At 38.8% G+C, this 12,769-nt stretch overlaps 1 protein-coding gene across 1 annotated transcript in view; it reads left to right on the top strand.

The window, feature by feature from the left end:
• Nucleotides 1-12,769, top strand: part of LOC137285007 (uncharacterized) — a 102,680-nt gene that overhangs the window by 15,452 nt on the left and 74,459 nt on the right. Inside the window, exons 17-39 of the mRNA XM_067817123.1 lie at nt 102-178; nt 451-541; nt 656-793; nt 1,275-1,345; nt 2,015-2,255; nt 2,434-2,646; nt 2,858-2,980; nt 4,967-5,110; nt 5,217-5,402; nt 5,614-5,745; nt 6,144-6,323; nt 6,431-6,562; nt 7,084-7,281; nt 7,795-7,926; nt 8,703-8,888; nt 9,011-9,148; nt 9,308-9,496; nt 9,843-9,977; nt 10,278-10,463; nt 10,771-10,896; nt 11,355-11,546; nt 11,904-12,029; nt 12,138-12,338. Of these exons, the coding sequence (XP_067673224.1) occupies nt 102-178; nt 451-541; nt 656-793; nt 1,275-1,345; nt 2,015-2,255; nt 2,434-2,646; nt 2,858-2,980; nt 4,967-5,110; nt 5,217-5,402; nt 5,614-5,745; nt 6,144-6,323; nt 6,431-6,562; nt 7,084-7,281; nt 7,795-7,926; nt 8,703-8,888; nt 9,011-9,148; nt 9,308-9,496; nt 9,843-9,977; nt 10,278-10,463; nt 10,771-10,896; nt 11,355-11,546; nt 11,904-12,029; nt 12,138-12,338 (3,537 nt within the window). The remainder of the gene's footprint in view (nt 1-101; nt 179-450; nt 542-655; nt 794-1,274; nt 1,346-2,014; nt 2,256-2,433; nt 2,647-2,857; nt 2,981-4,966; nt 5,111-5,216; nt 5,403-5,613; nt 5,746-6,143; nt 6,324-6,430; nt 6,563-7,083; nt 7,282-7,794; nt 7,927-8,702; nt 8,889-9,010; nt 9,149-9,307; nt 9,497-9,842; nt 9,978-10,277; nt 10,464-10,770; nt 10,897-11,354; nt 11,547-11,903; nt 12,030-12,137; nt 12,339-12,769) is intronic.

Genomic DNA, 12,769 nt, shown 5'->3' on the forward strand with positions numbered 1-12,769 from the left:
AAAGCGCATGACGAAAGAGAATATCAGTTCATTAATGTCTGTTTCCAATCATGTTTATGGTTCTGAAAAACATTTTGACAATTTGGTGGCATCTTCCCTAGGCTACAGATCCAGATAACCAGGCTCTTACCTTTTCCATCATCAGTGGAAATAATGGCAATGCATTTGCTATTAACAAGTAAGTTTTTGTCGCTTTTTTCAGGCTTGAAATGTTGAAGTAATGCTGTTTGAATAGCTTGAGATTGTTAAACATATTTAGTGTTGAAGGTATAGTTACAGAAGGGTGATAAGAATAATGTTCAATGTGCAGATAGCATTGCATGTTGGCAATAGAATCAAATAACTGCTTTTTTTGACAGTGGTTCACCATTGATGCAAAGACTGTCAAATATTTAACAATGGTATCTATCTTGTAAGAGGTTTGAGAATGATGTTGATTTTTTTCTTTAGTAATGGCGTTGTGAGCAACCGAGTGACACTTGACCGAGAGACAGTACCAGAGTACAACCTCACCATCACTGCTGCAGATCTAGGATCTTCTGTAAGTATCACTCACAAGTTTAAGATAAATTGGTATTTATCATGTCTTTTACAATTTTTACAATTTCACTTAAAGAAAGTTTGACTTGAATGTATGAAAATTTTACTGTTACAGCCAGCATCCACTGTGTTGAGAGTCATTGTCACTGATGTCAATGACAACTCCCCAGTCTTCATCGGCAGTGTCAACAACAGATATTTCTTCAATGTCCAAGAAGGTCAAACACCCCCTGCTGCAGTTGGAAGTGTTGCTGTATGTATTTCTCTATATCTAGAGTATTCTGCTTACTAATAAGTTGGGCCAGGGTGAAGGAGTGAGGAAGTGATTGATTGTTCTAGATAATAGTAATGATAATAACAGTACATTTGTCATGCGCATTAGGCGCTAGAAGGTTAATGGTTACATGACTTATTCCATCGGATACCCATTTTATGCTGGGTAAACAGAGGCAATTTTGAACAATTTTAAACAAAGTCACTTGCCTAAGGTGAGACCACATGTGTTATGTGCTTCTTTGTGGGGCAAAACTGAACTCCTAGAAACTCTCAGGAGTCAAGCTGCCAAACATGGTGACACATCCAAGGACGATGGTGCTTAACTTCAATTGATTCATGGCCTAAACTTTGTGAGCTACCTCAGATATGTTAACGTGATTCCAAACAAATTCCTAACACACAGACTTGTTGTAATTCAAGCTGGAAATATGTAATGAAAGTGTTTGTTATGGTTTCAGGCTGTTGATGGTGATCAGAGTGGAACTCCCCAGGCAACTGTCATATATGACATGGTTGGACCCAACGCATTGTATGTTTAAGTTCTTGGTTGAAATTAGTTCATTACAAAGAAGAGTAGATCTGTGTTCTTTTTCATATATTGAATTATATTTTACCTTCATGTGAATCCCAAAACCTGTACCAATGTAAAATATGGGATGAGTGATCTTATGAAAATAATTTTATTTAATTCTGAAATATGTTTGTATTTGAACTTTCAAAAGCAAACAGAAGCAATGAGAAGATAACTTTGAAAGTTGAATTTGTTGGTATGTTCAGCAATAAGAAAAACAAACTGTTGTACTTTACTATATCTATGGACCTGTGGATAGAGAGAAGGTGGCATCTTGATCCCTCTCTGGCCATGCCATACAAAGAAACATGGAAAGCATAGTGATTGTTGTAATCCTGCTTGGCACTTGGCATTCCTGTATTGAAACTAAGACTGGTCAGCTCAGAGTCACTATACTGACTACGGGTAGAGTGTTCATTTTAACAAAGGTTGAGTATCTCAGAGGGCTAGAAATGCAAAAGTGTCATTTGTCTGGAATGTTATAATCTATCACACAAATGCATATGCATTTCTCATAAGTGCAATCATATTGAATTGACATTAAATCCTATTTTATCTTACCTAAATTGTTTGTACAGTTAACATGTTTACGATGTTAATGACTAAACTTTGTCATTGACTTCCCAGCTTCCGTATTGATGGTCAGACAGGTGCAATCACCACTCTTGTTCCACTTGACTATGAGACCCAGCAACAACATGAGTTCACAGTGAGAGCCATTGATTCGGGGGCTTCACCAAGGGCCAATGTAGCCACAGTTGTTGTCAGTGTCATCGACACACAGGACAGCATACCATTGTTTGTTACCACTGACTACGAAGGATCCTTACAAGAAAATATCAACGGAACATCTATTCTCACAGTTTCGGTAAATTACTACTGCACTTCATTTCACCTCTGCTGAAATAGTTTGTCTTTGAGCATACTGAAATGATCACTTATACCATTAAATAATCCTCAGGTCATATGGCTCTATGACCTCCCTGAACACATAACTATGCGTTATCAAGATAAACGTGTGCCACATACATTTTTGTGATTTTCAGGCAGTCGATGCTGACCAGACAGACAACATAGTCTACCAGTTTGCTGGTGGAGAGTTCCAGTCATTTTCAATAAACCCAACAACTGGTGTTATCAGTACTGTCATACCACTGGACTACGAAGTTAAGAATCGGTACTTGTTCACTGTGACAACATCTGACGGGGTGAACACAAATGCTGTCTCCTCCACTGCCACTGTCACCATCAGTGTTATTGTAAGTAGAACTTACTCTTTGTCATGTGTTTTAGTGATTATGATCAAGAACTAGTATTCATGAGGAGCATGTTGAACTGTGTGATGAGAATTAACCTTATTTGTGCAAAAGCTATCAGATCTGTTCACATATCCGTTGGATAGTTGTGGATTTCCACAAAATCATTAAATAAGTAGTAAAATTGATGCTCTACTTGATTTCTGTTTTTCAGGACCAAAATGACTTCACCCCTGTGCTAACAACAAGCAATGGGGTTGACACCATCTCAGTACTGGAGAATCTGGGCATAAGTGAAGAGCTGGTGGATGTTAATGCTGCAGACAGTGACCCACCGGTAAGCAGAAATTGCAGGAAGCTTTAGTGCAATGTTAAGCATGATCTTGTTCTCATGTTTAAATGTAGTACTTTTGGGAAATGTGTTATTATACCATGACTCAAAAAAGTTGGGGTGTATAGTATAACTCTGGAATTCCTACACTGGCCAATTTGATGACATTTTTGAAAACCAATATCTTGAAAGCTGTTGGTTGGATCCATTTCAAATTTTGTGGCCACTTTCCTTTTCTATAGGAAAATTCCATTACAATTTTTTTATGATCTACTCGTCCCAAAAAGAAAGTGTTCATTGAAAAAATTCAAACTCCCCCCCCCCCCCAAATTTCGTATGTGTAAAAAATGTTGACCAGTTCATGGATAAGTTATGTTGAACACAAAAACGGTTTTCCCCGTTAAAATTGCAGCAATGTTTAAATGACATGCTGCCCGTTTGTGAAAAAGCATGTTTTGCACGTGGAGAGAGTGAAAATTCATGCAGCAGTGTGAAACCTTAGGTATATAAATACAAAAGTAAGATCTTCCTATCGTTCACATTTAAACTTGCGCTGTTAAAAGGACTCCTATTTAGCATGCTAAGATTGACAATAAATCAACGTCTCCTTGCCCTGGGTATGATTAGAGCTAGAACACCCAGAGAGGTTGCCCAGCATTTCAACTGCCACCGTAACACTGTAGACAGGCTAGTCCACTGACATGCACAACATGCTGATGTTCGACACTGACCTCGCTCCAGGAGACCCTGAGTTACCACCTCTGCACAAGACCGGTATATCCGTGTCACCCATCTGCAACAAACAGCAAAGACAACAGCCAGGAACATCCTTAACCTGAGATGGATACATCCTCAAACAGTAATCAACCGGCTGAAAGAATACGGCTTACATCCTCGGAGACCTGCAATACCTCCAATTTTGACTTTACATCATCATTGTGCTCGCCTGCAGTGGTGTAGACAACATCTCAGGCATCCCTTACACTGGTGGCGACGTGTTTTATTCACAGATGGCCGCCAGAAAGTGTACAGACGTCGAAGCGAACGCTACGCAGATCCATGTGTCGTGCAGCGAAACCGTTATGGGGGAGGATCTCTCTTAGTGTGGGGTGGCATCACTGCCCATAACACAACTGAGCTGATCATTATTGATGGCAAACTCAATGCAGCCAGATATCGTGATGAAGTGCTTGCACCTGTTGTTGTCCCGTTTCTGCAATGTCACAGACCCAGCGTCATTCTACAGCAGGACAACGCCTCACCCCATGCAGCTTGTGTTGTTCAACTGTATCTGCAGCAACAACAAGTGGTTGTTCTTCCCTGGCCTGCAAATTCACCCGATATCTCACCCATTGAGCACATGTGGGACGCATTGAACGTCAACTACTCCGGCTTCCCCGTGCACCGTCACCGCTTATGGAACTCCAAAGATAGCTTATCAGAATATGGAACCACATCCCACAACACTTCCATGCTAACCTGTTCGCTTTCATGAGGCGTACATGCACAGCAGTAGTCAAGGCTGATGGAGGTCATACCAGATACTGAGTGTGTGATTTTTGTGTTTGACCCCTAGTGTCTTTGACTCTCCATGGCACCAACAGTATTCCTCTTGGTGTAATGAAATTTCTCATGTTGATCACAAATTGATTGATCTGTGATTTAATGAAATTTCCATGAAATAAAATGATACATATATTTTTAAGTGTTATTAAAAGCATGCACACTATCGTTTTTGGAAGAGTAGATTATGATATTATTTTTCTAAAAGTAATACAGCAGTCAAGGTAACTTAAAAAGTTCCAATAACTTGGAACTATAGATTCTCTTTTTTCACCACCTTTGTAGTCTAATGGAGACATGCAGTTCCAAGTTTGGTTCCAATATTCCATTTTTTTAAAGAATTGTGATTTAAAAAGAAACCAAGAGAATATTCACCTTGTAACCTTTGGTTTTTGTGTCTAACATTGTTTTTGTTTTTTAATTCACCAGAACACTCCCAACAGTCGTGTGACATTCAGTATCAGCAATGTGGTACCCCCCTCTGGCAGACAACTCTTCTTTATCAACCCAACCACAGGTCAACTGGTACTACGGAATCCATTCACTGATGATCCTGGTGTTCCAACATATACGGTGAGGTTCTTCTTGGCTACTTCTTTTGTTTCTCATGTACAAACAGACTCATCCCTTAGAGGTGTCATTGCATTAAGTAATCTTGGTCTGTGTACCTTTGATCTAGGTCACCATCTTAGGCACCAATGAAGGATCCCCTTTGCGAGCTGGAGTTCTCACCCTGACCGTAAATGTGATCAGGAACACGGCACCTGTGTTTAACCCTATCACTCTCCAGGCTAATATTGATGAGAACAGCATCAACCAGGTTGTTTCAGTCACCACAGCCACCGCCACTGATGTGGACACTGTTGTAAGTACTTTTCTATACTTTTTTTGTTGTTCATTATCTCAGACTCTATTGCAGTATGTAATTATTTGTAAATGATGATGTTCTTGGAGAAGTCTTTATTGTACAGTGTTACAAACATCTGTTACATATATCTGGAATAAATGTACACACAATGACATGATTAAGTGAAGACATATCTGAGCCTAACTAGTTAACCTTTTACTTATTTCAGAGTCCCTTCAATGTGCTGACCTACACACTGCGTGGTGATGGACCTGCCCTTGATTATTTCCAAATCAACTCTGCCAGTGGCGAAATTCAAACCAGAGCCTTACTTTCTACAACTACTGAGAGATCATTCACTGTACGTTTAGTAAGAAGAAACAACTTGTGCAGATTAACAGTACTAAATCATGTATAAATGTGTATTTTCAGTTACACTTCACAAGGAATATCTACAATTATTTCTATTTTTGCTTGTAGTAAAAATAAGTGCAGTTAACTGTGTTTATAACTAATGCTTACAAACAAAATGAAGGATATCATGAATTTTTTTTTGGCCAGGTTGTATATTTAGTTGAGCGATCATCGGTTATAATGAACAAATATTAGTGCTCCATTTGAATTCATTATAACCGTAGTTTACTGTATTGAAGATTACCCTTCTATTTCATATCTATGTGTAGAGTAACAAGGTGGAACAGTATAACAATGTAATATATGCATCACACTGTTAACAAGCCCCACTATGTACTCCCACAGCTACGTATTCGAGCAACCGATGGTGGAGGACTGTTTGCTGATTTGCGGATTGATCTCACTGTGAACAAGAACCTCAATGCACCTACACTGAGTCCACAGAACTACACTGAAACCATCTTTGAGAACCGCGCTTTGGGATCTGTTATTACTACTATCAGAGCTAGTGATGCTGATAGACAGGTAGGGTATAAGACGGTTTACATTTGTTAATTATGCAACCCTTTTATGATTCTGTTGTTATTAACCTGTGCCTGACAATTTCTCATTGAATGTGTTTTGTTTTACAGCCCCCTCACAATGAGCTGTCTTACAGCATAACTGGAGATGCCACCGCTCAGCTGTTCTTTGCTGTCAACAATCGAGGTGAAATCTACCTCATTAGATCTCCTGCAGAAAACCAAGCTATTAGCACATTTAATGTGAGTTCAACTTCTAACTAGATGGAGCTATAGAACTCTAAAACTCTTTATTAAGTGGCTACTTAATAATGATGTGTCCAACAGCCATGCTTGTCTTTCGCAACTGCCGTGTACTGAACACTCTACGACAGAGTGAGTTTCTACAAAAAGCATGTCTGCTGGTGATGCAAGGGTATAAGTTGTACTAGTGCAGTTGGGTGTTTTGTATTGACCGAAAAGATATCGTGGGAGCAGAGGAACAACAAGTTTGAAGAACAAGTTGTTTTTCTGCTACCATGACATCTTCGAAATGCACTATAAATTATTGATCGATCGATCGATTGATTGATTGATTGATTGGTTGGTTGGTTGATTTGTTGATTGGTTGGATAGTTGGTTGGTTGATGAACTGGCATGTGTTCAGTGCAAAATCTGGTGTGCAATACAGAATCTGACCATGTCATTCACGTTGCACCCCTTTATTTCTATCCTAAATTTACATGTGTACATAACAAATATGTAATCACCTTCCTTTGTTTCAGATGATCGTGGATGTCCGTGATCAAGGCCTTCCAACCAACAGGCCAGCAAATCCAAACCCAGCCTTTGTCACCATCAATGTGATACGCAATGCGAACCCTCCCATCTTTTTCACTAGAGAATACAACAGGGTCATACCTGAGAACACAACAGTAGGCCAGTTTGTGGAAACAGTTACAGCTACAGATGCTGACTCACAGGTACTTCCAGGAACTTCATTTATTGGCTGATGGTATAGACTATAGGCGAAACTGACTGAGTTGAGTGTATTATTAGATTGTTACTCAGACAAACGTCAATAGTAAGTAATGAATTCGTGTATACACTGTATCATCAAAATATAGGACAACAGTGTTAGCTTTGGCTATATAGTGACAGATATTGTAAATCCTCAGGTGACGGATTGTTCTAAGATATATTTGTCTGTAAATGTTATAGATGCAATATGTGTTGTTGAAGCAATGTGTGTTGTTGGATGTATCATCAACGTGAGGATGCTTATATTTTCTCAGTAAAGTGAAGTTTCAACACCAGAGTATCAGATCATAGATAAAGAAAGATATGATGTGATCCAAACAAATGGATACAAGTGTCAATGTTACATGTAGAAAGTAAATTAATGATAAATTTTTTAGAGTACTTCTCATAAGAGGTAAAAGATGACAAGCCAAAAACTAAATACTGTTTAAAGGTTACTTTTTTTGACATTACAGGGAAACTTCGGTACTCTGAGATACAGCATTATTGGAGATGGCACAGCTAATACCTATTTCCAAATCAATCAGAACAGTGGAATTGTGTCAGTGAGAACTAGCCTGACAAATACACCCATCAATGACTTCACAGTAAGTATGGAATAGTATCATTCGTTTGGAGTGTATATGGTGTTTGGATGTTTTTGAAGTGTTATTTTCTTTGATTACACAATGCCATTTAGAAAGTGGTCAAATGCAGCATATGTCAGCCACTGCAACTTCCACAAAAATGAAAGTCGGACAACTGGTAGTCTAGACTGTGTACTTTGTGTACCCCTCTGATAAGTGTAAATTCGCTCCTACGACCGAAAGCTATGATTACACAATGCCATTTAGAAAGTGGCCAAATGCAACATATGTCATATTTGGGATTTCACTTTCTTAGTAAAGTACAAATTCTAGTACTATTTTGGTTGAGTCCCATCCGTGATTCGAACCCGCACCCTCAGAGTCAGGCACCTAATTGCCAGCACACAAAGTCAGCCGCCTAGCCCGCTCAACCACCGCGACTTCCACAAGAATGAAAGTTGGACAACTGGTAGTCTAGACTGCGTCCTTTGTGTACCCCTCTGATAAGTGTAAATTGGCACGGCTCCCATGGCCGAAACTTATGATTACACAATACCATTTAGAAAGTGGTCAAATGCAACATATGTCATATTAGGGATTTCACTTTCTTAGTAAAGTACAAATTCAAGTACTAGAGTACTAAAGTACTAGAATTTGTACTTTACTAAGCAAGTGAAATCCCAAATATGACATATGTTGTGTTATTTTCTTGCAGAAGGTATGAAGGGGAATAGAGAGGTTAGTTCTTTCTTTCTTATTAGTTTATGGTCTCACAGTTCTGTGTTGATTGTTTCCAGGTCCGTGTTGTAGCACAAGATGGCGGAAGCCCTCCACGGTCTGCTACAGCAATGCTGTTTGTAACAGTTACAAGAAACTTTGAACGCCCTGTATGGAGTTCTGCAACGTATGCTACCAGCATCCCAGAGACAGCCCCAGTACTTGAGAATATCCTGCGTGTCACAGCCACAGACAGCGATGCTCAGGTATTGATTACCTGGCTGGAAAACATCCAGATCACTCAAGAGTTTCCTAGTTGTGTTTACAGTTGCAACATTGCTTCATCTAGTTTTGATCATCATTACAAACATCGCATCTTACATTTCAGCCTCCCAACAATGAAGTGGTGTATGAACTTGTAGGAGACGCTGTTCAACTCTATTACTTTGAGATTGTCAGTTCCACGGGTGATATCCGCCCGAGGCGTCCACTTACTTCTGATCCTAACAGAAGAAGTCAGTTTGATGTGAGTTGTTTTTGTTTACCATCATGAATTTTGTTCTGGTGTTCCTGACCATTAATCTTGGCATTCTTAAGTGGGATCAGAGAGAAATTTCCTCAAAGTCATATGCCAACATTACTATACTGAATAGGCTTTTGAAGAGTCTGAACTTGTTTGTTTCAGTTCGTTGTGATTGCTCGAGATAAAGGCAGTCCTCCACTCAGTGCTGCATTCAATGCTTCAGTGACAATATCAGTGTTCAGAAACAACAACGCCCCTCGGTTCATCCAGGATCCCTACTCCATTACAGTATCTCAGGGCCTGGGCAGTGCAACAGTCATCACTGTCAGGGCAGTTGATGACGACCCTTCTGTAAGTGAAATCACAATGTTTATGTATTTACTGGTAATAAAAAATCCTTGATCTTTTGATCACCAAATAGCTGTTTTGCATTGATTTTTTGGGCTATGATTTATCCATTTACAACTATGATAGATTGTAATGAACTGAGATAACTCATTGCGTTTAGCTTCTTAAGTTATATCTCTGAAGCAAAACTGTATTGAAACCAATACGAATAAAGATATTAAAGATAGAAGAAAATAATTTACCTCCAATACTTATTTGCCACTTCTGCAAGTCATAGAGTGTTTTCTGCTGTGTGAGTATTGTCGAAAGAGGTTCACCCTGTCCTACATATGCCATGTTACCTTCACAGACGGAATTCAACCAGATCACGTATTCCATCGAGGGTCCAGCAAATGCTCTTGCTCTGTTTACAATTGATGGGTCAGGCAATATTCAACCCACAAACCCTGCAGCTATCAACAGTGCCTCAGAGACAAATTATAAGGTATTTGTAAACCTAGTATCTGTTCACATTCTGATTCCATTCACAGTTTGCAGATGTGGAGTTCTTAGATCATTAGCTTCAATATAACGCGCTCTCTCCAGTTGTCTCTATGAAATGGGGTGCTGGATGATTTGCAGTTGCAAGACGTCTCATAATGTTTCAAGACACAGTTCAGATCAGTAGGAGTGTCCTCATTTTGACCGCTATTTAAAAGTTTATCACTGTAAATGTAAGAGACATTATGCATTTCACATATTTGCATTATTTTTGTTGACTGTATTACAATATGCTATCTTACAGATTTATGTTCGAGCTGAGGACAATGGCAGTCCCAAACTGTACGACATTGCCCTTGTTGAACTCACCATCAACCGGAACCTCAACCCACCCATCTTCAACCCTGTCACCTATGAAGAGACCATTCTGGAGACCAGGGCAATTGGAGATGTGATTCTCAGGGTGACAGCTTCAGATGCTGATAACCTGGTAAGCAGATGTTGTTAACTGAAATGTCGCCAATTTTCTGTTGTCCTCGCAGACTCTCAGTCACTTGGGTTTTTTATAAATTATAGTCTATCAAAAATGGTTTAGTAGTGAAAACAGACAGACCTATTCCCTTGTTGGTAAATATGACCCATTGTAAAAGTGACTTTATCTTACAATAATACATTCTTAAGTCTTTGTTTTGTGTTGGTAAACATGTGTTAAATATCAATATTGTTAAGAATAATATTGTCAAGTTTTGTTTGTTTGTTTTTTAGATTATGTATGGGTGTAAATCATTCCCTTTCAGAGACCCAACAATGAGTTTACATTCTCTGCCTTTGGATCTGGCCTGACCTTTTTCAATGTTAATAGCCAGACAGGAGAAGTGACAGTTGTCAATAACCTAGTCCAGGATTCCAACACAAGATATCAGGTGAGTTAACCCTCTACTACTGTTGCAATAGAATGCATTTGAGTTAACCCTCTACTACTGTTGCAATAGAATGCATTTGAGTTAACCCTCTACTACTGTTGCAATAGAATGCATTTTTTTTAAACTGTTGTAATGACTAAGAATGTCCTCTCCTGTCTGTTATCTGTTCACATTCCTCACACTCATAGATCTTTGTAACTGTGTACAAACTGATCTTTGATTAGTATTGAACATGTTCTAACAACTGGTTATAGTTATAGGTGTTCAACCAATTAATAAAATACTTCAGAATAAGGGGAATTTAAAATCATATAATGATGGTTATAAATGATTCACAAATTAAGGATTCTACATTTGATCTGAGTGATTTTCATGTAATGACTTAGTTCTATTCAGTGTGACCGTAGAGTGATTGTAAACAAATTACAGTTTGTCTAATTAGCCTCTATGTTCTTCAGCTGACAGTCCAAGCTACAGATAAAGGTGCCAGCCCTCTGTCATCAGCCCAGCCTGCAACTGTCACTATCAACGTTGTGAGGAACCAGGCCTCCCCTGTGTTTGTACAGACCCCTTACGACACCACTGTGTTGCGAACAGCAGGAGCCAACACCCCAGTTGTCACTGTTACTGCTACTGATGCAGACACAACGGTACATTCCATTCTCAAACCTTGATTTAATTTGCTAATTGTTTGTCAACATGTGGCATATCTTCATGTTTACCATGCAGTGGATAGTGTTCTTGGCAGGATAAATCAGTGCAAATTAGAGAGGTCATATGCAAATTCTAGGGCCTTCTTTCACAGTGGCATCAGGGGTCGGTTGTCATGTCTGGATTGACAGCCATAGTTACGGCACTATCAGTGCTTTGATTGTAGAAAAGTCATGCCTGCCAAGGCTGGCTAAATACAGTGTTTATTCCTAATGCAGGATGTTAATTAATCATCAACACACTTTCGTGATAACCTATATTCATCAGATATATCTTTCATCTTGTAAATGTTTCAGAGTCCCTACAATGAAGTCACATATGGCATTGCCAGCATGACCGTCAACAGATTCCGAATCAACTCAGCAACAGGGGAGATAACTCTCACACAAGCTATTGCATCAGATTCTCAAGCTCAGTATGGGGTAAGAAATGTCTTATTTCAAGATGTATTGAGATTTTTTCCATTGACTGTTTTATTTCTTCTTTGTATGTTATGATTTGCTGATATATGATTGTCTCTTCTTATTCAGGTAACAGTTTTCGCACAAGATGGAGGAAACCCAAGGCGTGTGACCTACAACACATTTACTGTGGGAGTTGATCGTAACCTCAATGCACCATTCTTAACAAACCCCTCAGGACCAAACTTTGAAAATTCCACAACTGTACTGGAAACTATTGGTTTTGATTACCTTATCTATGATGTGGATGCCTTTGATGCAGATTTATCGGTAAGAACCTTATAACCTACAAATTTATCGGTAAGAACCTTATAACCTACAAATTTATCGGTAAGAACCTTATAACCTACAAATTTATCGGTAAGAACCTTATAACCTACAAATTTATCGGTAAGAACCTTATAACCTACAAATTTATCGGTAAGAACCTTATAACCTACAGATTTATCGGTAAGAACCTTATAACCTACAGATTTATCGGTAAGAACCTTATAATCTACAAATTTATCGGTAAGAACCTTATAACCTACAAATTTATCGGTAAGAACCTTATAACCTACAAATTTATCGGTAAGAACCTTATAACCTACAAATTTATCGGTAAGAACCTTATAACCTACAGATTTATCGGTAAGAACCTTATAACCTACAAATTTATCGGTAAGAACCTTATAACCTACAGATTTATCGGTAAGAACCTT

This window comes from Haliotis asinina, chromosome 5 (genome assembly GCF_037392515.1).
Source record: "Haliotis asinina isolate JCU_RB_2024 chromosome 5, JCU_Hal_asi_v2, whole genome shotgun sequence".
NCBI classification, from domain to species: Eukaryota; Metazoa; Mollusca; class Gastropoda; order Lepetellida; family Haliotidae; genus Haliotis; species Haliotis asinina.